This window comes from Limanda limanda, chromosome 5 (assembly GCF_963576545.1).
Source record: "Limanda limanda chromosome 5, fLimLim1.1, whole genome shotgun sequence".
NCBI lineage: Eukaryota > Metazoa > Chordata > Actinopteri > Pleuronectiformes > Pleuronectidae > Limanda > Limanda limanda.
The window spans coordinates 22,552,708-22,578,375 of record NC_083640.1 but is presented as its reverse complement, the minus strand read 5'-3'; the positions used below and the strand labels follow the sequence as shown (position 1 = coordinate 22,578,375).

The window sequence follows — 25,668 nt, the reverse complement described above, 5'->3', positions numbered from 1 at the left end:
GAACCCAATAAACAAGTTCCTTATTTTGTTTCAGAGTTTCAAACTAAAAGTGTGAGAGAGGTAAAGGGGTAAATAAAGGATAAACACCCACGTTTCTTCTTCCACCTGGAGTTCATCCTTTGTAGATCTACATCAGCAGCCATCATGGATTAGAGCGAACTACTTGTAAAGTCATCTCCGGCAAATTGGGAATCGACTTGAAGGCTTTTCTGTGGATCTTTACTTTTTTTGTGTGCCTTTTTTTTCTTTTACCCAGAAAGTTTGAAAACCTTGAAAACATTTCAGCTAATCAGCATCAGTCGTAAAAAACTAAGGGGGAAAAAGGTGGAAAGAACATAAAGAATAATGTTAACAAGAGGAGCACATGGACCCTGAAGGCTTAACATCCTCATTTTTTCCATTCCAAACCATTGTTTACCAACTTGAAGCTTGTTGGAGCAACACATCCAAATCACTTTTAAGCCTTGGTAGACTCTCTCAGCGCTTTGGGTTGAGTTCCTGACTTACTGGAGTGATCTGTCAGTTTTTAGCCTTTTAAGCCCCACAGGCTCTAAACACACGCTTTTGAAGGAATACGGGTTTATGCTATGATGAGCGGCTCCCCGGAGTCTATGCATTTACCACACATCAGGCATTCGCAGAGGTTACCTTGGTGTAGACACAAAGACTTTCACAGAATAAAGTATTTAATGAGGCCACGAGAACCTGAGTAGAGGCCACAGTGGGCACTTATAACGTGCTTTTATCATTCACCCCCCCTTCAGCGGATTTCCACTCATTCCTTGTCATTTCTCGCTGTCGTCAATTAGCACACAGCAACCAAGTTATTGTAAAATTTTCCGACAATGTGAACTGTATTCGTGGTGATGAATCAAGGTCCCAGCTTTGCTCATAGCTCTAAGCTTACATTCAATATATGTTTTCTTATAAGATCAGCTGATTCAGAAGACTTTGAAATTCATGACAAAGGTCTAAGTAGATATTGGTGGAACAGGTGGACTTTCAACCCTTTAACCACTCATTAACCCCCTAATGGCCTATGCAACTTCTTCTTTATTGGGCATCATGATTAGTTATATTTGTACGTGTGTGTGTCAGAGTGTCGCTAGGGCCTCAATTTTCTGTTCTAACCCTTCTTAGCCTGAGTAAAAACTAACTGAGCTTGACCTGATTCGGACATTCTGCTTTTTGAGTCAGAACCCAAGCCTGATGTTTTCCCGGATTACAGGCATGTGCAGCATAAAAAAATCAACGTATCCAACATGTCCCGAAACTGTCCTAGCACATCTAAGAACGCGACAGGAATTCTGTTTATTGTGTTCGAACCCGACCCAAGAGGGATGTTTTAGGCAAGTGTATAAAAGCACATAGCCCAACGTCACTGAAACTTACCCGTACCTGAAAACCCGGCTCGGGTCAGGTATCCACACTCATCACTCAACCAGACCTCATTTTCCACTGTTGAACAATCACCTACATTCATTTGTTGTCAAGTGTTTTGCTTTTCATCCCTGAAGGTTTCAAACCGGGCAAGGAAGTAGGAAGAGTATTTACAGGACGGTGTTTGGTGCGGAGGGAATTAATTGGACTTAAGTGATTGTTCTTTGTAGAAGAAACAATCTGTTTCCTTTCCTCTTCTTTACATATTGCTTACTTTCCTGGGTCAGTGCTCCTGGTTGGTTAAGCTTAGCTATTAATTTGCATGAATTCATTCACATTCCCCTGTTTCCTTTTCTCAATTCAACTTTTTTCTCGCTAGAAAACACAACTTAATGCTTTGCCGTTACTTGTTAGAGGGGAAGTGGAAAACTGAGGTTATAATCAACAAAGAATGAGTTGAAACGATTATTGATATCTGGTCATGTTTCCTCAAATCTGATCCCAGGAGATATATTACACAAACTGGGATTTTTGGCATAATTACCCATTGTTCTTACCATAATCTGCCAGCAGCAAAAAATGGAGCAAAAACTGAATTTTACAAAAAATATATCTCTCTTTGAGGAAGAGCCAAACTGCAGCAGAACTCCAATCTGCAAAAAGCGAGGTAGAGAGACGCTCTGGGGCTTATAAACACGAGTCCCAGAAAGAAAAGGAGACCTCATCGTGTTGACAGAAACACACGAGGCATTTTCAACGTACAACTGTGAGCAGAGGGGAAACTTAATTCACAGTGTAGCTTGTTGGCATAACGCCCAATTACTTTTCTCCCCACACTTACTCCTTATTTATTTTTTTCTCGCTTGGAAAACTGGTGTTGAGGTGCCTATAAACAAGGCACCGCTCCAGGAACAAAGAAAAAGGAAATCGATTGTGATGCTCGGCGAGGTTCACCATGGCCGGCAGGAGCCGACTGTTTGCTGTGAAAGTGTGTAATGTACGGCCGTCACCCCGGGAACAGGCAAAGGAAAAGGTGCTCAGTTCATATTTTTCTGGTGTAAACAAAAGTTTAAAAGTATTGCGACCACATTTTTGTGCTGGTTATGCCAGAATCATCTAAACCTATCATGTAGATGAAGCAGTTTTTTTGTTTCAGAGGGAAAAAAGTAGCACCTGCACCAAATGTTTCATATTCATTCAGACACAGTTAAAAGACGATTAAAGATACAGTATTGATCCTCTCCATATTATTTGTTATTTGTTATTATTAGTTTAGATACAGGTCTGTTGCCCTATTTGTTACCATGCAGCGGCCACACACACACACACACACACGCACACACAAACACACAAATATGCCTTGTTTCACAATGCAGAAAAAGATTCTGGATCTTCCCCTTTGCTCAGATTGATGGAATGTAATTGATTCTTTCTCGGTTGTTTCTTCAGGTTTTGTGGAAACCTGTTCAGTAGTTTTTGCATCAACCTGACAGAAATCTGACAAACAGACAAAAAACAGGACTTTTCCTCGCTGCAGGTGATTAGACAGCAGAGGCAGCAATTGATTTCCCTAAATACAGTTTAGATGTTGAGGAGTGTCAGACAGGGTGTGTGACAGATCACTGTCCCAGCCGAGCAGCACAGCCGACTCGAGGAATACAACAAGGGTCGGTAAATACAGAGGGATTTGAAAGAACAGAGGGAGAAGTTGTGCTTGTCTTTCTGCATTACCCTTAAAAAGCAGACGGACAGACAAAGAGCGACACACAGACACTTGTCAAGCTCTTTTGCTGTGTACAGATCTGACAGAGGCAGCTCAGGGATGCAGCTTTGTCCATCATCCTGCTTGTTGACAGACACACACACACACACACACACACACACACACATCAAAGTCCTGACAGATGCACCTTGGGACAGTTGTGTTTCTGTGTTGGTGACATACTGACTGTGAGTGTTTTTGTGTCTTCATCCGTCCCAGTCCAGACAAGCAGACTCTACTTGTTCCCACACACATCATGTCTGATTTTAACGGATAAACTGACAACCCCTCACAAACAGGGGTGGAACCTCCAGCCTCTGGGCCGTCTACACACAAACACACAAACACACACACACAAACAAATTCTCATGACAGCATTTTGAATCCCTCTGAGTTTGTTATAAAAGAAAACAACATAAATAGGAGATTAACGTGTCCGTCATGGTGCTCCCTTCTGGCTCCGTGTCTGTCAGGTCACGATCAGGATGAAGGACACACTCACACACCGTCTCGTCTACACTCACAAGCGTCTTGGAGAATTTCAAGAAAAAAGTGCAGATGTGGAACGTTGAGCTTTCCAAGAGGAACGGATAAAAGACGAGCTTAGTTTGTGGTGTAGTGGGGACCAGGGTATGTCTGCACCCCGGTCTGAACCTGTCTCCAGGAAACTTGCTGGAGAGATGCAGTCTGGGTCAATGAAGAATCCAATAAATGTTGGTGATGATCCGCATCGGGGAGCAAATCCAGGAACTGTTTTATCACTAAGACATTAACATTTTCACTGATTTCCCAGGGAGTAATTCTCGATTTGATGAAAATAATCACACATATTAAGGTGACTGGTATTCATGAGTTTGTGCAATTAAGCGACAGTTTGATTGAATTTGAAAGGGACTGTTGGGTCTTAGAGGAAGTTTGCGCGCTACTGATTTACAGTTACAGCTGTAAATGCAGCAATGAGTTTTGAGGACAAGCAAACTTGGACACACTTAATGTTGCTCGTAGAGTTTGTTGGTCCCCATGAGCTACTTTCACTAAACCACGTCCTGATAGAGACAGTGTTATCCACACAAGTTTTCTGAAGGAGAGTTTGTGCAGCAGTGACGTTTTGTCGCAGTGGAGCGGAAGGAACCGGACAAAGCTAAATTGTGCATCCTTTGCAAAACCCTGTATTATACAAGATTAAAAACCTATGAGATAAAACCATACAAGAGAGTTTGCTAAACTCCTTCAGGCATTCGGTGAGAGGTTTCTAGTCATGAAAAATAAATATAAGGACATATTTGTTGAGTGGTTTGATGTGGAACCAGCGGGTTTGCCTGACAATACAACACAAACTCATTGAGCTGAAAAGCAACGACAAGCTCAGAGCAACATAGGACATCCTCCTTCTGCTCTGCGTGTACTTCCTGAGGATTCCCTCGAGCTGAGGAGACAACACTGAGACGTGTTCTTCTCCAAACTCGCTCTCTCAAAGACTGACTGACCCAAACCTGGAACATCATCACTACCATCAGACACCATGCCAAAGAGAAGCTGTTCACACCGTCACATTAGAGAACTTTGTGTGATAAATGTGCTCAGTAATTTAGTATGGCCCCTGAAGGATGTTATAAAAACTGAAATAGTCCTTGATAGGAAAATGGTTTCCCACCCTATGACTTAAAGCCACATGCTATCTTTTGATAAAAAGACACATTATGTTTTGAAATCACGTTTTTTTGTTTCTCCTTTTGACTTAATCAGTGTTATTCTGGTATTTGACTGGAGGGTTCTGGACCCTTGGTTGAACATTGTAATGAATTTTTTATATAGATTGCCAAAATGTCCGTTACATCTTAGAAGTATACATACAAAATATTTGACTTGCCACAAGTCCTTTATTTCAATGAATATGTTATCAACCATATGTTTATGCCTCTGCATCAGTGATACCCAGTGGACTGAACACGATATCTCAAGAAAGCCTTGAGGGAATTTTTTTTTTCTCAAATTTGTTACAAATATTTACTCTGACTCCCGGATGTACTTATTAGAATTTGTCAGATATCAATGGTCAAGGTCACAAGCTTCTGGAGCATGATATCTCTCGTCTGCTTTTAGGGAAGTGGAATTAACTTAAACAAGTCAGGCTGTAAAACCCAAACAATGATCTGAGAGATGCTTTCTATGCCTGTGATAATCCTCATTGCTTACCACAGTGACAACCCACTTTCACATTAGGCTGCAAATGGTCACTCATCAGGAAAATGTAGCTGATGTGTGTGTTGAGTCAATATGTTGCTGGTGACAGGCCTCGACTTTCTGTAAAAGTGGTAACGTGCATTTTTACACCTGTCACCTATTTGATCCTTTGGCTGTGCTGTTGGGATTCAGCTCTGGAAAGTGCAGTGTTTGATGCCACATTAACAAGAATGAGGTTTGTGTTCTCACATGCTGAGGTAGTTGTATTGATTCTTTGCTTTTTCCAATATGTGTTATATATGATTTTACTTTGCAACAACCCTGTTATCTAAGAATCTCTGGAATGAGTTTTCTCAGGTACACTTTTCTTTTGCCTTTCACACTGATCCTCTGAATGTCACCACCTGTTTTACTGTTTTGTTTTTCCGAACTCATTGCTTCCCTTTGAATACTTTTGCTGCCACCGCCTGGCTGCAGTAAATTTCCTTTTGAAGTGGATATCTTAAAGTCTGGGTTGTTTTAGGATGACTGAATAGGAGAGAGAGAGAGAGAGAGAGAGAGAGAGAGAGAGAGAGAGAGAGAGAGAGAGAGAGAGAGAGAGAGAGAGAGAGAGAGAGAGAGAGAGAGAGAGAGAGAGAGAGAGAGAGAGAGAGAGAGAGAGAGAGAGAGAGAGAGAGAGAGAGAGAGAGAGAGAGAGAGAGAGAGAGAGAGAGAGAGAGAGAGAGAGAGAGAGAGAGAGAGAGAGAGAGACACACCAGGTAATAAAATGTGTTTTTTCTGATCCGATCACAAGTGGATCATTTAATCAATCTAAGGAAAGTTTTTATCTTTATGTGGTGATCAGTGCCGATATTGTAGCGATTGTCACAAACACCTGTACTTTGAGCTCAGATCACAAAACTCCCATGTGAATACCAGGTGTGTACGGGATGAAGAAGACAGAGGGATGGAGAGAGAGGAGCAGAGGAAGCAGGACAATGATGATTTGATTGGAATTGCTCCAGTAGATCGACTCGGATGGAAGACAGTGGCTTCAATGTAATGCAATAACAGGTTCAAATTGTTATTGTGGGTCTTTGCTCAGAGTCAAGATTACACACGTCTACCTCGAGGAGAAGTCTCACTTAGGTGTCTGCAGGAAGCAGAGGTGGAAATGAGAGCGAGAGTCAGAGAGGAAACATTAAGATGTCTCGTGGAGCATTTCATGAAACGTCATAGTTGTAGTACCAGTCATTGATGCACCCACTTCTACAAACATCAGGCCGAGGTCTGGAAAAATCTTACTGATAAAAATTGTCCATCTTTGTTTTCATCCTCTGCCAAATTAATGGATTCCTTCTTGGCTCATGTTCCATCCTTCCAACAAGTTTTGTGAAAATCTTTGTTGAGTGGTTTCTGTGTAATCCTACTGACAAACAAACAAACACACAAACAACAAACCGACAGGGGTGAAAACGTAACCACTTTAGTTTGGAGGTACCAATATGCAAACTAAAACTTTCAGAGTCAAACAGTACAAAAAAAAGTGGGTTTTCACTCGAGGGTAGTTTCCCTTTGCCAAACACCGGGAAGCATCTTAATTAGTGAACACAGGTGGAACACACTAACGTCAGGGGACAGATATGACACATTTGTTGGCAATTTTGGCAAAACATGAAAGAAACATGAGAAAGTAATAATGAGAGAGAAGACAAAGAGGATTGTTAGTTGTTTTTTTCCCCCTTCTATTTAGAGGATATGTCCGTGTTGTTATGTGTTGTTTTGCGGAGATTATTGTCTGAGCGCTGAAGAGAAAAGCAGTAAACAAGCTGGTGTGCATGCATGCCTGTAAAGTGTGTTAATAAACTGAGGGAGGGTCTCGACTCGGTGATAAATAGAACAAAACACACGGGGATGGATTAGCGTGAGAGAGGGGGGGGGGCAAATAAAGAGATTAACTGTAGGTTGTCCTGAGATTGAAGGATGGAGGGGGGACAGAGGAAGGTGAATGAAGGGAGGGTCACTGAGGGATGGATAAAAGGCAGAGGCAGAGCTTAGGAAGGAGGTGAGGAAGAGAGGGATGAGAGATGAAAGAGGAGACGATGAGTAGAAACACGGAGGGGAAAGGCAGAGGAGATTGGAAGGAAAGACTAAAGCAATTATGGAAGTCAGGAGAGTTGAAGCCGCGGAGATGGGGGAGGAAATTAAGAGAAGGATGAAGAAGAGAGGGGGGAAACAAGAAAGACAATACTGAGAGAGAGAGTAATAAAGTGGGAATAAGGAAGTTGAGTGGAGCGGAAAACTGGCAGATATCCATTATGTATATGTGATATAATATACATTTGTGCAAAGTAGTGATGAAGCGGTGAAAATAAATATTTGACGAAAAAGGGATGAACAAGGTGCAGATAAAAAAATCAACAAACCAGCTAATTCTCAAAACATATAATTTGTTGAACTGAAATTGTTCTACTCATTTTGACTATTTCTCACAAGTTCAAACTCACTTTTTGTGTATTTCATATTTTGTAACTTTCATAATAGCTTCTCCTGTGACTACTTTGTCTTCCCCCCCCCCCAAACAAACCGTGGGAGGTGGCCTCATGCTGCATGAATCGATTTTAAACGACATTTTAGACAAAGACACTGTGGCGCGGGTTAAGGGATTAAAGAAAATCAGGGCCGGGAAATTCCAAGCAAAGCAAATTCAATTCTAAGCAAATTCTCCTCTTACTGTCACTCTTTCCCCTTTTGTTGGTGATGTTTGTTTATTTTTTTTCAGCTTAACCTGAGTTTTCTCACACATCTTCCCTCATCCCTCTCTCTGCAGGGTGTGGTTCCAGTCAGGCATCAACTTCCTGGCCGTGAAACCCAGCAACCATGTGGCGTGGGAGATCAAACAGGAAATGGCGCCGGGAAGCAGTTCCTTGGCGGTGATGTGTCAGAGGAAGGCCTCCTCCACAGCAGAGAGGTAGGACTGAAGCTCACATATCTACTTTGTACCTTCTTTTTTTGTTGCCTGCGCTCCTTCATCTTCCATACAGCAGCTAGTTATCCGTTTCCTGTTGTACTGAGTATTTGTGGGCGCAGTATAAATGTCTGAAAAAGTTCTTTGATTATTCGACTTCAAGAGCGTAAAACTGTTAAAGCCCCCCCGCTCGGGAATAAGAGATCCTGGCCGACCGGTTCCAAGATGTAAAAAGCTGTAATTTCGTTGAAAAATGGCTAATTATGCGATGAGATAACTGCAGCTTGACCGAATATTTCATATTTATAATCCGAGTATCGTCCATAGTGGATTTGTAAAGATTCCTATGAGTCATTGTTAATCCAGATTCAGAAACTATTGAACACTGCGGAGAGAATGGAACTGACAATGGGACGAAGAAAAGCTTGCTGCCTGGTGATTAGCTGTGGGTCTAACCTCTGAACTCAGGCCTTTATCGAAGACCCTAGAGGTGTGTGTGTGTGTGTGTGTGTGTGTGTGTGTGTGTGTGTGTGTGTGTGTGTGTGTGTGTGTTTGTGTGTGTGTGTGTGTGGATGCAGATTGATAGACTCAGAATGACATTGACTTACGAGTGGTTCTTTAAGCCTCTGTACACACATGGTTTACAAACACTGTCCTGGCAGCTCAGGGGGTGAGGGGGGGGAACCTGTTTACCTGCAGTAATGGTCTTTTTTTCAAGTTAAGCAATTACAGGCTAATTCCAACAATCAATAAATCTTACTGTGCATTTGATTTAACAGGTATGTGTCACTGAGTGCTGCTCTTTTTCCATGACGCCGGCTTCACACTCATGAATTCACACCTGGAAGATGTTCAGTACAACCAGTCTAATCTGAAAACACACATCCATAGACAGTGCTGGGTCTGAAATTACAGGATTCAAGATTGAGCATATCAGCCTCTATGTGGCAAAATATAAAATACTGTATATACTGCGTGTACTATATATACTGTATGTGTTTTTGTCAGTGTGAAGCAAAGTCAACTGGACGCCGTGTGAGCCGTGATTGAATGGAAAGGGATTTGTTTCGAGGATGTATGTTCTCGCCTTTTCTTTCTATGTCTCTGTTTTTATTCTTCTCTTTTCCCTTTCCCTCTCCATTCTTTCCACTTGTTTTCACTGCTAGTCTCTCCTCTCCTTCTCCTCTTCTCTCCCTTTCTCCTCTCCCCTGTTTCCTGTCTTTCTCCGCCGTCCTAATGAATGACTTCCCATCGCACAAAACTATTATTGCTGGGCCCCGGCTCAATTAGCACCACTTAGCTCGCCGTTAGCCACGTCCAGCCTTGACTGATGGACAGCAGCGGCGGCAATGAACAATCCCAATGTGCCATGGGAGGAAATAAAAGTGATGACACAACAGCTTTGAACTTTCAAATTAGGAGCATGGGACGATTAAAAGTTTTCATGGGATGCTTTTAAAAACTTTGAACACCAGGTGTGTTTTGTAGAGATCAAAAATGAAATGAACGCTACCTACTGATGTGCTGTCTGACCTTGGGAAGTAGCATTTAATCACTAGTTCCAAAAACACTAGCTCATCAGTTTCTTACTTCAGTCCCAGTCGCTGCTGTGGCCTGTGGAGGTGGTTACCTGACGGAGCTGCTGACCCGACTTATGAAGCTATGACTGAACGGCTGTTTGTGAGAAATGTGTCCAGATTGGAGTGAAGTGGATCCATAGACTATGTGTCCACTTCCCCTCCACTTTCCAGAAATTAAGCCCAAATATCCTGGGTACAAATACTGCCATCTTCATTCCTGCTCCGTGGATGGAGCTCCGGTACATGGAGGAGGAAGGATGTATGATCTATATTTATGTATAAGATGTTTTGGCATCACTCTTTGGCAGCTGTCATGTTGTTCATCTTTATATACAGTCAATGGTGATAATAGTATCGATGCTTTGCTAAGAGCCTAGCATGTTTGGTGTCCCTCTTGAATGAAGTACTCCCGGAGTCGTACTCCAGTGATGGCTGGTGAAACCCTCATGTCTGAATCATGCCACTGTGGCCTTGAGGCAGAGAAACACACTTCCTGGCCCGTTGTCTCTCATCAGGATGGTGTTGTTTGAGTTGAATCCTTCATTCTAAACAGCTGCTTCTTCTTTTTTTCTCCGAGCATTGGCATGTAACCATGTGTGGTAGAGTTGTATGTCTCTCTCTCTCTCTCTCTCTCTCTCTCTCTCTCTCTCTCTCTCTCTCTCTCTCTCTCTCTCTCTCTCTCTCTCTCTCTCTCTCTCTCTCTCTCTCTCTCTCTCTCTCTCTCTCTCTCTCTCTCTCTCTCTCTCTCTCTCTCTCTCTCTCGTTCTTTTCCTGCCCTGAAGGAAGAACTCATCAAAGTGGCATCAGTGTCAACACAGAAAGTGACGCTTCAGAAACCAGATTATGATTTTGCTCACACACACTGAGACGAGCACAGGGAACCACAGATACCAGCACACACACACACACACACACACACACACACATTCACATCCACTTACGCACATCACTCTCTTGCCATCTTCAAAGTGATACTGTAAACAAAAGAGGTGCCTCTGAGCTCAGATTATGACGTGGCCAGAATAAATATGTGATGCTCACACGTGCAGAAAGGCACAGGCCTGGTCCAACATGGGCACAACACACACACACACACACACACACACACAGGCCGTAGTGCAGTCACTTCCTTAAGGGATAGTTCACTGAAAAAAGAAAATCCACTCATTATCTCCTAACCACTGTGCCAATGGAGGGTTTGGTGAAAGTGTTCGAGTCCACAAACCACTTTTTGGGTTTCTGGGGTAAACTACGACTCAAAACGGCATCATTTACACCATGAACATGGTTCCAGAGGAGGATAACAGAGGACATTTACAGACACTTGGATGACACCACAGGAGCAGCATGGTAGAATTTTATGTTTCTTTTTACATTTGAAGAAGTGGTCACCAGTTCAACTGTATTGGATTTCGCTGCAACACTGTTTCCCCCTGAAACTCCAAAAGTGTTTTGTGGACTCAAACACTTCACCCCCCACCTCCATCGGCCCAGTGGTGAGCAGATAATGAGTGAATCTTTATTTTGGGGTGAACTATCCCTTCAAAAATGCCGAGCTGATATTTTCTACTACAGGGAAGACACTAACGCTGACACACGTTCAGTTTGTACAGTGCACAACGAGCGGCATCACAGGCTTTCATCAGCGGGTGTGTGGGCGGAGTGGCTAATTAAAAGAGCTGATCTGCATTAATCTCTAATGAGATATTTATGGTGGAGACATGACACAGTGAGCGTGCTCGCCTTTTTTATGAATGAGAGGGCGGGAATGATTACCATGTCTGACTATTAATCCTACGAACTGATTCCCGTTACCTATTGTGATTCTACAACATGATATGATCTGAAATGGTTCGGTGTATCATAGGGGGCGCACTGTGACTGGCTGCGGTAATTAGAACCGGAGCGTGGGCTTTATAGGTGCTTTGAGAAGTGTTGTTGTGTGTGTACTATATGCTCGTGTGTGCCTGTTAGGTAGGTGTACTCATGCTGTTTTACATATACAGGGCTTTTTCTTTGTACATGTATGTAGGTTGGCAGTAATCTGAGACCAAAAAAGAAACCAATAGTTGATCATGAGGACTGTAATTACTGCTCCACCATCACATGTCCCAGGAGAGCTCGGCTATTTCTCCATCTAAGCAGCCCTGGATTCACATAGAGGTTTGGATCAAAGCTCTCATTCAGCTCTCGTATGTGTCTTTATTGATTTTGATTATACGGCAATTATTTATACGTTTGTATTTGATATCGTTTAGCTGTAATTACAGAGCTCTGTCATCGGGTTTTATTGACACTCTACTTAGCGCTGCGTCCCAGCCCTTCTACTGTACCAGTGCTATTAAGCATAAAAATAGAAATGTTTGATTTAGAAAAAATGAAATAAACCAGGGCACTTTTCCTATGGATTTGATTTTAAAAGCCTTCATTAGTGTGACTAATGCATGGCAGAGATAAAAAAGACCACTGATGTACATCAGGAGCGATCAACCAGCAGTGAAGAATAGACCAGACAAATTGGCCTGGGAATGATATGTCACTGCAGCTCTTTATCATTGAGCCGGTGACTCAAATGAGTGGAAAATACCCACAATTAACACAATGAAAGATCCAGCAAAAATGTGTCAGGCCTCCTCTCCTTTTGGAAAATACAGAAAATGGCACTGAGACTCCCGTCTGCAAGATTTACATCAGTTTAGTTTTCATTTCTTTAGGTTGTTATTAATAATCCTGGTATAATACTGCTTTGTGTGTTTTGTTTTAGCAAGTTTCCTGGATTCATTCTGTCATTTTCCACTAATGTTGCGTATATATATACGCATTGACCTTGGTGAGTTTCCAGCGTTCTTACAGATATTGTTCGTCATTTCCGCAGCCTCCGGGGAGTTTTGTCTCACTTCTAAAAATTACTTTCTCTTGTCCTCCAACTCTGTTCTTACTGCATTTTATTACTTTGCATGTTCATTAAATTAAAACCTCACAAGAAATGGAACAGGCTCAAAATGACCCCACTTCTTTCTGGTGGGTTATCTGAGGAAAATGTGCCGTGGTTTATGAGTGTGGCTGATGCAGCTCGAATGGGAGCAGTGCTCTATTTCATGATCGTGATTAGATCTATAGATTAACACTGCTAATGGGCCCCGTTCAATACCCGAACTGGGGTAATGCACTATCTACACTACATACAGTGACATGCTATTTATCTGCTTGTGTGCACGTGTGTGTGTGTGTGCGTGTGCTCTATAGTGTTCAACTTTTTCATCATCCCGGGCCCTTTGCTTGCAGAGGCAGCCACAGGAATAAAAAATTGTCCCCATAATGATTTTTCAGTATTTTCTGCAGCAGCTGACCAGTCCCTGTGTATACGGTATTATATTGCATGTACCGTAAAATGTTATCATTTAATTCACTTCAGCAATAATGAATTATGTTGCCGATATTAGTTTTTATAATGTCCCACGCAGTTGGTTTATGAGGTCATTATGGACAGCTTTGAAAAAGTTTGTTTTCACACTCACTAGGGAGTCAACAAATTATTCCTTAAAATTGTTTTAACTCAACAGATCATTTTAAATATTTAAATGTTTAAATATCAAGTGACAGCTGTTCATTATTCCGGAGCGAACGTGAGAGATAAACTTTCACCTCCAGATTTATTATTCTATAATTTGGTTGAAATATGCCGGATGGTTCAGGGAAGAACTCCTTTATTTTTTGTAGGGATCCATGATTTATTTGATACTTTAAATCCAATTGCAAGATTTTCCTTTATTTCTCAGACAATATTTCATGAATCTTGATTTTCTTTTAGTTATCTTCCAAATTTAGGGGACTGATATTTATGAGTGTGTGCAACTTGGTGCAGGTCCAAATTAAAGTCCAGACCTAGTGAATGTAAATGTGATTCCATAAGCAGACTGCTGGGTGACGCTGTGCACTTCACTGAGCGCCACTCACACGCAAAATATAGACTAACCATGTATGCAAACTCCCAGATTGTCCAAGCTCGTGCTTGTTTATGATAAATAGTGTTGACGCTTTTGACAGGCATGTAGTAGAGTGTGAAATCCCCAACAAGCTCAGATCATACACACACACACATATACATGCACACACGCACGTTTGCACAATATTTACATACATACAGGCTACATACACTTAAGCGAAAACATACATACATACATACAACACAGAAAGCAAATAGATATTAGCATATGCATACAAACATACTGACACACATGTTGCTGCCTACATCGTTGCATGTCTGAACACATAAGCTAATGCACAACATGAGTTATTCATCATCCTTGGTCATACGTTTCATAATAGTTATATAAACCACAAGAAGTGGTGTGCGTGGGGGGGTGGGGTGTTGATTGAAATGAGCATATGCAGACATGACTGTTCATGCAATCAAAGGTTGAATGGTTATTATTTTCACTAACGTAACTGTCATAAACGCTTGGAACCTGGGCACTTCTGAAGGATGCTTGTACTTCTGACAATCCATGAAAACACGATTCCACACACACACACACACACACACACACACACACACACACACACACACACACACACACACACACACACACACACACACACACACACACACACACACACACACACACAAGTTGCTTTTAATGTTTGAACTGGTTTGAATCCACATTAGAAGAGGGGACGATGCAGGGGGCACAGGGTTAAGTGTTGTATGGTTTTAGTCGTTTGTAAAGACAAACTATCTTAACAGAGAGCTTTTGTTTGAGTGCTGGCAGTCTCCCTGGGATACACACACACAGACACACACACACACACACATTCCCATAGAGAGCGTAGACGTGAGGCCAAGATGTCTGCAGTCTCTGTTGGCACACATGGGGATTAAAAACACAGCAAGAGGGAGGAAGGATGGGAAGAGGGGGGGGGGATCTCTGCCAGTGAGCGAGAGAGGGCAGAAAGGGAGCGAGAGGGAGAGAGAGGGAGAAACGGGGAGTGACTATGGGAGAGTTAAAGAGGTTGAGAAGGAACCGGAGAAATAAAACAGGAAAAATGAGAAATGAAATGTCCCTGAAAGCGTGACACTACTGCTGTTAGGGTTCGTCCCTGGGGAGAGGAAAATGGAGAATTCCCTTCAGACGTTTGATTCATTGCACTGTGTGTGTGTGTGTGTGTGTCTGTGTGTGTGTGTGTGTGTGTGTGACAGAGAGAGAGAGAGAGAAAGATATTTATACATTGCATTTATGCACGTAGAATCAATTTGTATGTGTGTGTCTTTGTATGTGTTCTTGTATTCAACACTCGTCTGTGCCCAATCAGTGTAACTGGGGCCAAGAACGTTATCCTACAGGAACACCCCCCTGGTACTGCATAAGTAAAACACACACACACACACACACACACACACACACACACACACACACACACACACACACACACACACACACACACACACACACACACACACACACACACACACTGAGTACGTCTCCTCATTAATGCCTTTTACTGACTGCATTATCTCCTCATCTGCACTGAACCCGTATTAAACTCTATCACTGACATCAACCACGCGTGGAGTTTTGCTTATTTAATTCATTCAGGTTTTGAACCGACTCTCCCTGAGCTCTTCCCGTTATTCGAATCGGGCGAAATCGATTTTATTTACGAGCGCTTATGAAGCAAATGCATCTATGAACTCCAAACAAATAAATTCCAGTTGTCACTGAAACAGCACGGAACAGTTAAACAGTTTACCTATGGATGTTTTTTTGGTGCAAGTAAAAAACTTTAGAAATAAGAGTTTGTGGTGTTTGTAAACACAAAACAAAAGAGGTTTTAAAGTTGTTGAGCTTTGTATCTCTACAACAGCTGCTTTAGCCACAATTAAATATGACTCAAACTTACTGGAGGTGAATGAGAGCGCTCAATGTGGTGTGCTGACCTTTGACGTATTTCATAAATGTAAAACAATTTCACAAACCAAAAAAAGGCTGTGAAGTCGAGCGGCTGTCATCACAACCCTAGGCAACACGATTCATTTTATCAACAGCCTCGTACATTTTCACTGTGACATTCCCCCAGTTTGCTTTGTGCTTCAACTTCCTGTCTGGGTTTTAGGGACTCTCTTTCCACACCTCAACTTCTGAATATAGATTACTCACACAGGGATGTAATGCAAAAAGCGCACAAACACACACACACACACACACACACACACACACACACGTGCACGGGTACACAAAGTGTGTGAGTGCGTCCTTTAACAAAGACGAAATGACATGACCGCCCTGGTGGTAATAGTCTTTCCTGCCTTCCCTCCTCTTCTTCCCTTTTCACTTGATTGCACAGCACAAACTTGTGTTGCAAAGCATCACTAAAGGTACACACACACACACACTCAAACAATATGTGATTTCTGTTCCAATTTTCCTCACCTCCCATTATCCGTGGGTCCCCATCTCCTCCTAGATTGCTTACAGATCAACTCTTCTGTTTTCTATGGCCACGTTTTTCTATTTCAATTCCACTCAAAGATGTTCCGTTTGCAGAAGGTCAACAATGGCGTACCGCACTTTTGTTTCTTTTTTTAAAACCTAAAAAACGGTTTGATCCCAAACAAACATTTTGTTTTCTCCTAGTGAGCATTTTTTTTCCCTTGTAGCTGGAGCTGAGTTGGTGGGTGAGAGCTGAGCAGATCTGCTGGTTTTAAAGCCGATAAGCATCAACAGGGCCTGGACAAGAAAGGTGAAGGAAGGAGGAACTCTGAGAGGATCATGTGGGGAAGCGTGGAATGAGAGAAGACAGAGGAGGACGGGGAGGGAGGAGAAGGTATGGCAGGAGGAGGAGGAGATTAGAGAGGGACGTGATAAAAGCATAGACAGACTTATAAGTTGGAGGTGGACGGCGCGTAGGGCTGGAAAAAGTTGGAAGGGCAAAGTAGAGAGTAAGGTGTATTTGAAATGAGTATTTGAAAAATTTAATTAAATGTCAACACATGCAAGTTTTCTTTGGTTCAAACCACCGAGGGGGGGGGGGGACGCAGCTTCACACTGACACTGCAGCTGAACCATCTACCTGCAGGTGAAGAAAGCTCAAAATAAACCTGTCATCCTGCAAGGGAAGACTTCAGGGAGCAGGGGGGGGTCATCGGTATGAATTTTATTGAAGTCCTTGTAACTTAAGCTTGGATCCATCAGCTTGTCTCCAAACTCCGCCGTAATTTATCTCCTCTCGAGTTCCCGCCATCGTCCAATTAAGTATGTTGACCCATGTGACAGGAAGCCCATGTGACAGGAAGCCTGAAACAGCATTTACGGAGTTTCGGTCTAGAAAGTGCATCGTTAAACCGACACCTCTACAAAAGGATCCTGTGATATTCCACTTCTCGACACATTCTATGTATGAGGAGGAACGTATCAGCCGTCAATTACAGGGAGAGGGACAGGAAGACAGTCGGGATGAAGTGCGATTCGGCGAAAGAAAGCCAGTGATTGTGTTCATTACGTGTGATGGCGAGCGCTCCTGTGTTCCACCACTCTGTCATCGCCGTGAGCGATGACCCAGGCCGGCTAATTAGGCCTCGCAAATATGGATGGGGTCTGTGTGAACGGCCTCGGCTAGCATCATTCTGTCACTCACCTGAGCATACTCAATCACCAGGCCCGACTCATAGGTATACATGTATGCAAGAGTGGATGCACACAGACACACACATGCAAACACAAAAGCAAACACAACTGAATTTATTGAATTAGCTGTGTGGGCTCACAGGGTTCATCCTGACTGTAAATACACGTGCACGCTGTAGGTCCCGTTTCATCTCATCTCGTACCTATACACATGAATACTGGACTCCTCCGAATGTCTTTGTAGGCCACGCTTTAAATAACCTTCCAATCCCATTGGCTTATTCCCCTTACTCTAATACCCGTTTCTTCTCCGCTCCCGCTCCCGTTCCTCACCCTCCCTTCTGCCTCCCCTGTCCTTGGTCTCCACACTCTCCATCCCCCTGTTAAACCCCCCAGGGGCCCTGTGTAGCAGGATGTGTGGCTAATTAAGGCGACCTACGTAGACCCCGTGCGTTCGAATCCCTCTCCTTGGAGATGTACAGTGTCATAGAGCGAATGGCGGTGCCGCTGCTAACACTAACTCGCCGTCCCTGGTGTGGTTGAGTGTGTGTTCGTGTTTATGTGTATTGGCGATGAGGTGTCAAACGTTGGAGATATCCAAGTCCCTTTTCGCTCTTTTTTTTCTTCCTTCTCTCTCTGTCCGCTCCCTTATTCCCATTCCCTCCCTCCCAGTGTCCCGCATGTCCGCCCTCCCTCTTTCAAGCCATACAACTTGTCCTCCTTTCCCGTTTGTTCTCACCCAGCCCTCCTCTTTTTCCTCTTGTCCTTCCTGTCCCTCCGTTTTCCAGTCAGCACCATTCTTTCATTCTGCCCTCCTGCTTTCACCTCCCTCCCCTCCCTCGATGGCGAGCACCCCAGGGTCCCATTGCTACTTTTTAATTAATTCTTTTGATCGTGTAAATCAAAAACCAAGCTTGTGTCCTTGACTTGAGCGCTCTAAAGCACACTCGAGCAAACGAACGACACAAACAAACTGAGGGGACTGGGCGCCTCTGTCTCCCAGGAGGAGACTAAAAGAATCTACTGAAAGACAAAAAATGAAAGGAGAAAACTTGAAGAAAACTACTTTGTTTGAATATGGGACAGAGGATTGTCTTTTAACGAGCAGGGGGGGGTTAGTGGAGACTGGAAAGGATGTTCCGAGAACTGTATTCTTGGCTTGTGGCGAGCTGGTGAATCCTGGTGTTCTGAGAAAGAGGAGAAAGGGACTAAAGGCCCCAACAGAGAAGAAATCAATTTCAGTTGTCTCAGCAATTTCTTAAAAACCGTTTACGGTAAAGTGGCCAAAATTGTAGTTTCCATAGAAATGTAGACACTTGTCTGTGAACAGCGAAGGACTAAATAGAATGACATTGCTCCAGAGCTTCAGAGAGGATTGGAACAGTGGGATCGGGGTCAACACAAGAGGAAATGGAAGTCGCTGATTGTTCCCTGACAGAACTCAATGGTTCCTTTTAAACATGATCACAATCAATTTTGTAACCTTAGCCACTAGACCTTTATCAAACCACGACTCTGTCAGATCACAACAACTGAAATTTGCCATCTCGCTGCTTTTCACTCCTCCATGGAGTCCAAAGAAGAACACATCAAATCTTGGAGCAGATCTGGACAATCAGGGGGTCAGGACATTTTTAAACATTCTTTAACATGGTGGGATTTGGACTGTGTGAGTCTTCTAGTTGCCTCGAAAGAGAAATAAAACTGGAGATGAAACTCTCAGCGGTCGACTATTTGCTATCACAATTACACAATATTGAAAATCCCTTAAAACTGAGGATATAGAGACGACATAAGGGAGGCAGAGAAAAAAAAGAAGGAAGGGGGATGTTGAAAACCGAGAAGTGTGCAGACAGAGCAAGGAGGGGAGGATCGGCATCTTTACTTTAACAGCCGGCTTATATAGCAGAGGAGAAGAGAGAGGAGGGAAGGGAGGGAGAGACCAAATGTGAAGACAGCAATTTGAACATCCTTTTTCTTCATGGGTCTGGTGAATGCTCGTATTTTTAGCCATTGGGAAGGAGGGAGTGGGAGTGAAGCTGAATCCTTTGCCTGGTCATCTTTTTTCAGGATGGTGGAGGACAGGACAGTGTTTTTCCCTTTGAGGCTCCTGTTAACACATGTCCCTTTAACAACCAGTCAACAGTGGTAGAATGACGCAAAGAGAAAAGTGGACAGGACGGAGGGAATGACAAAGGTTAAGAGTCAATGTATTGTGGTTTCCTCTAAGGTTGGTAGATTCCTAAAGGGACTGGGAAGGGATAGGGAGTGAGATAGGATCAGCTTCAAGGTTGTATCTTAAAATCCATTTATTTAATGCTTCCAGGAGAAGGCTTGCCAATCAAATGTCCTCACGGCATCATGTCTCCTGGGTTTTGTGTTGATAAGATTACATGTTTCTCGTTTTTCATCCGAAGAGATACTGACCCACTTTTTCTTTTTGTTTATTCCAAACACTTTTCTTCATACGGCCCCAAAAAAACCACATCACTTACTGTTTTTTCTCCGTTGCTTTTTGTTTTCGCTGAAAAGGTTTGCAAGAATCAGTTTACACCTTGGTTTGTTTCTTAATGCAAATTTACACCAAGTGCACCAGCTTAAAAAACTGAGTCCATTCTTGGCATTGCCCACTTTAATAAAGTTTTAATTTGAGCAAGTACAGGTCTCATAGTCTGGATGAATTCCATTAATATAAAAAAAAGTGTGAACTCATTCCACCAAGCATTCACTGAAATGAGTGTGCGACATTAATTTCAATCTCAACCGACCTTTGTGGAGTTTGCATGTTTTTCCCCGTGCAGCTTCCAATCAAAGTCCAAATACATGCAGGTTAGGTTCAACTAAATTTGTTAACTAAATGACTATTTTTTTCTAGACCGTATCAGCTCTGTGGTTGGCCGACGTTCACGGCCTCTCAGTGAATGTCAACTGATTGGCTCCAGCCCCCCCACCACTATCAGTGGATAAGCAGTGTAGCTGATGGAGGAAATTGAACATGTGAGAAGTTTAGAGGGAATAATCAATGTTTGGTGAAGTCTTTTTAAAAATTCTACAATAATTATAAGATAAATGAGTGTTGTGCAATAGGAGTAGACTTGACGTTGGCTAATTAATAATAATCATGAAATATGATTATTAAAATAAAAATTATCTATCAAAAATAATTAAATTATTAACTGAAGATGATCAGTAATCAAATAACAATAAAACCACTAATGAGAAAATAGGAATTATCAATTAGAAAGTACAAGCTATCAATTAACAATGATAAGGTTATCAACCAAGAATAATGAAAATAATTAGTCCAACACAATAAAATTATCAATTTAAGAATAATACTATCTATATTACTAATTGAGAAAGGGGGGGCACCACCCTGGTTTCCCAGGGGCCAACGATGTCAAGCTATAATTATCAGTCTCATAATGATAAATGTCAAATTAATAATGTCAATATTTTAATATTAACGATTACTTAATAAACAGTGAAGGCTTCTAAGTTCGAGCACAGGCGATCACAATCCAGCTGCAATCACATACATATGCACAAATAATCACAGACTACAGATACTTTAATTACAAAAGTATTTATTAAAAAGGGGAAATAAAGTTATAATGTTATTCAATGATTTATCATTTTAACAAGCTCCGATATTTCAAAGATAAACACAGCAGCAGCACTTATCACAATTCAGAAAATACATGGACAACCTGCGGTCTACCTATGTATGTCTGTCTGTGTGTGTGTGTGTCTGTGTCAAAGTGTCTCTCTGTGTGTGTGTGTCTATGTGTGTGTGTGTGAAATAAAGTTAGTGTTATTTAATGATTCATCATCTTAACAAACTCCCATATTTCAAAGGTAAACACAGCAGCAGCACTTATCACAATTCAGAAAATACATGGACAACCTGCGGTCTACCTATGTATGCCTGTCTCTATGTGTGTGTGTGTCTGTGTCAAAGTGTCTCTCTGTGTGTGTGTGTGTCTATGTGTGTGTGTGTGAAATAAAGTTAGTGTTATTTAATGATTCATCATCTTAACAAACTCCCATATTTCAAAGATAACAACAGCAGCTTATCACAATTTAGAACACGCATGTAACCTCTGGTCCATCTATGTGTCTCTGTGTGTGTGTGTCTGTCTGTGTCTATCAATGTGTGTGTGTGTGTGTGTGTGTGTGTGTGTGTGTGTGTGTGTGTGTGTGTGTGTGTGTGTGTGTGTGTGTGCGAGAGAGAGAGAAAAAGAAGGGGCGTGGCGATGACGCGTAGTGACATCACATCTAAGATGGAGGCCGATCATGATTCGTGGAATCAAGGCCTAAAAACTCTCAAAATGGCGGATTGACTACAAAACAAGATGGCGGAGCCGTTATGAATTTAGAGCCAGGATGGGAGGAGAGAGAGCGCGGAGGCGTGGCAATAATAGACTCAAAATGGTTGGTTTAACTTAACGTTATCCAAAATGGAGAATATGTTAATGAAACCATGTGGCCGGAGCGCACACTGGTGGTCGTCACATGAATTACACAAAGGAAATTTTAGACAAAGAGAATTCTTATCTCTGCTTGGCTTTGGGGCCGAATGGTTTCCAGATGTGTTCAGCCTCTCTAAGCATAGATTTAACTATGTGACATGACCTGTATTATAAATACAGGTCAGAAGTGTGTATAGGTCGGTTTAGAAGGAGAGAGAGAGAGAGAGAGAGAGAGAGAGAGAGAGAGAGAAAACATGAGAAAACATGTAAGGAGAGTTCAAAGAAGCTCTTAAAAGTACGCCTGAGATGAGTTAACAGTGATTCACCCCTCAGCCCTCAAGCGAGCGTTGTGGGCCGAGGTTCTGATCGGTGAAATCACTGCAGACTCACACAGACGTTAACAGTGCGGGCGGAGGCGCTTCTCGCGGCCCTATTTACTTGCAACACAAAACATTGCGATCAAGCCGGAAACCGGAAGTAGCGGCTCGGAGTAGTGGCCGGCTAAAACAATGGAACACGGAAGTTCCATCAACAAAATACACTCAAGTATTAAATCAACACGCTACAAATTAAAACTAACATCTGCCCAGACAACATAAGCCTCTTACTGTGACCGTGATTTCGTGGGTTGCATGCGACTTGGCGCGAATCCCCGGAAGTCCAGTGAACAATGTCTTGGCCTCTCAGGCGAGCTCCCGTGAGCACCGCAGCTGGGCCGGACCGGAGCGGATCAGTCATGCTCCGTGACGGGATGAAGCTTGGTCTTCTTCTGCAGGGATGTGCGGCTGCGTGGAGCCGGTTGAAGATCGTGTGGAAAAAGAATAAAAGTAAAGTCCGTGTGGATAAGGAAACAGTCTGAGATCGTCCAGCGAGCAATTTCCTGTTTTGGTCTTTCCAAGTTAAAACAGGAAAAGTCCTTTCCAAAATAAAACGTCGACTAAGATGAAAGAATAAATGAATGAAATGAATTGAAATGCATAAAACAAACGTCTAGTCGCCTCCTTAGTTACTGAGTCGTGTGGTTAGACCTCTTGAGGTCAGAAAACAACTTGAGCAGCGTGGAAAAGAAGAGGACAAAGAGAGTCTCTTAAAAATACCGAGTTAACTAGTAGAACCCCGGAGGGGTTCTGTTGTTGCTTGGGCATCTGAGTGAAGAGAGCAAGAAGTTAGTGAGCTCAGCCTATTTAAGTCATGTTCTAGGTGACTCCCCCCTGGGAGGAGGGGTCAGGGGTCAGTGTGGCCCTCAAGCCAATTGAGTTGTCAGGATTTGGCCCCCAGGGGCAGGCTTTCCGTGGAGGACCCTCACAGGACCCAGGAAGTGATCTTTTGCCACATGGAGATAAGGGCTCCATGCTGGATTTCTAATGTAAGGGGTTTCCCGAGCCTGGTCTCAAGTTTTACGACCCATTGTTGAAAACTCAGATCACTCAGGACTCTACCCCAACATGAGGAAATTGTAAATGATTACAATGAAATAAAATAAAAATAACAACAGATAAATACAATCAATACCAACAAATCAAGTGAAGGCCAAAAAAAAAGCTCAAAAGGTATGTTCTGTAGCTCCCTCAGCTCCTGGAGCTGTTTCCTGAGGACAGGACCACGGACATGAAAGGCTTCCCTGTAATTCACTGTCTTCACCCTGGGAACAGGAGCAGCCCGGTGTCAGAGCCCCTGAGTGATCTAGAGAGGGAAAACCTTAAGAGCGTTTCTGATAAGTATTCAGGTGCTAGTCCACTGTGTGATTTGAACACCAATACAAGGATCAATTCTAAAAGTGACAGGCAACCAATGAAGGGACTTTAGGACAAGAGAGATGTGCTGGCTGGTGCACAAGCTGCTGCATTCTGAGTGATCTGGGGCTTATTTATAGCTTTCTTAGGTAGAACAGAGGAGACAACTCGTTTGTAAAAGCAGAGAAATTGTTTGGTTAAAACCTAGATGGACATTACACAGCATTACTAGTACTCGAGTAAATCTACCTAGTTACTTTTCCACCCTTCCCTTCATCTAAAGAGAGCACTTTCTACCCAGCACTCCACCTGGAAGAGTTTAACATTATTTAGCATTTATATTTCTCAAAGTTTATTTGTTTATCTCATCATGTCAAAAAGAAAATGAACTCATTTGTTTATTGTTGGTGATCAGATAGTTTTCTTTGATTAGTAAAAGGTCCTTACCCATAATGTACTAATTGAATAGTCTACACACAGTCCAGGTTGCTCCATTTGTCCACTCTTTGTTTTCCTCAGTCGATCAGAAACGGTCAAAGTAAACTTTATTGTCAGTTCGGACTTTTGTACAGAACTGGATTGAAATGCTGTTTCTCTCTAATCCCTGGTGTAAACATTTAAGTAGATAAACAGTACACGGTCAAAAGACACAGGGTAGATGTGAGAAGTACAAAATACAAAATAATGTTTATTCACAGGACGAGAAAACATCAGTTGTATCCTGAGGGTATGATATATTCACTATATTCTAAATTGGTCTAGATTAAATACTTTATGTCTTTAACACTGTTCCATTATTATATGTCACTTCACTGTGTTGACCACTGGTTTTTGAACTTGAAGTTTTGGGCAAACGCCCTGCCATGTGTTCTTTTTAAATCCTCCATCAACCCTGGCAGGTAATCAAGGACGACTTGGTGTATTTTTGGTAACACTGAGATAAAACCTATTTCTCCCTAAAGAAATACATTGTTGGGATTCAGCCCTGTGCTCTCTGGGGCCGCCGCCCTTACTCACACGAGCTGGCTCCCCGTCACATCCTCAGAGGGAATATCAGGTGTTTGAAAATAAAAAAAAACAACAGTGTTTTTACCATATGTTTCTTTGTGCTTCCTGGTGTGACAGTGGAAAACTTCCCTCCCTTCAAGCTGCTGTCAGTAATTGGTTCCTCCTGCTAATAAAAAGGTTTACATGTTTTTCAAAGCACATGACAACGGCACCTGTTCTCACATCTGATGCCCCCCCCCCTCCCATCCTTCCGTCATTCTCAAGCTTTCTCTTATTCTGAAACCTTGGTGCCAATTTTTTCCGCCTATTATTTCTTTCGGTTTATTTGTGGCTCTTTTTACTTTCCTGTCTCCATCTCCATTCCAGTTTCTTAACAAGCAGCTTCCTGTCTGCCACAGCTGCTGATTACCTAATTACCTTTGCCTCACACACACACACACACACACACACACACACACACACACACACACACACACACACACACACACACACACACACACACACACACACACACATTCACACACACAAGCATACAGATGAATACACAAACAGAGGCTAAATATTTTGTTTGCAATCAATCATAAAGGCTTTTAACTGTGTGTGTATTATAAGATGGGATCATATCTTATAGTATAATGTATATATATATATAGACTTTTGTCAGCAATAACAAACTTCTGTTTCCATTATTAAATCCCACAGTGGCCTCTGGGTCCTCCTCTTTCGTTTGCTTTGCTCAGAGATAATGTTTTACGGTTTAATTCATTTGCATGAACAAATGGAAAAACCTTGGGAAAAAACTGTGGATTTACAATATGTGCAGGTGAGACATAAAAGCCCCAACTGGTGTTGCAAAAAATAACTCACCCCGAGAAGAAAAATAAAAAAGAGCCCACACATAAAATTAAACGAAACACAGCAGAGAAATTACAAACAACAGACTCCATAAATAGTCTGTGGGGACAATTAAATAACGT

At 42.4% G+C, this 25,668-nt stretch overlaps 1 protein-coding gene across 1 annotated transcript in view; it reads left to right on the top strand.

Annotated features, from left to right (window-relative positions):
- The window catches only part of si:dkey-215k6.1 (transmembrane protein 132C), a 150,266-nt gene that overhangs the window by 35,195 nt on the left and 89,403 nt on the right, over positions 1 to 25,668 (top strand). The window contains exon 4 of the mRNA XM_061071928.1: positions 8,136 to 8,276. Coding sequence (XP_060927911.1) covers positions 8,136 to 8,276 — 141 coding nt within the window. The remainder of the gene's footprint in view (positions 1 to 8,135; positions 8,277 to 25,668) is intronic.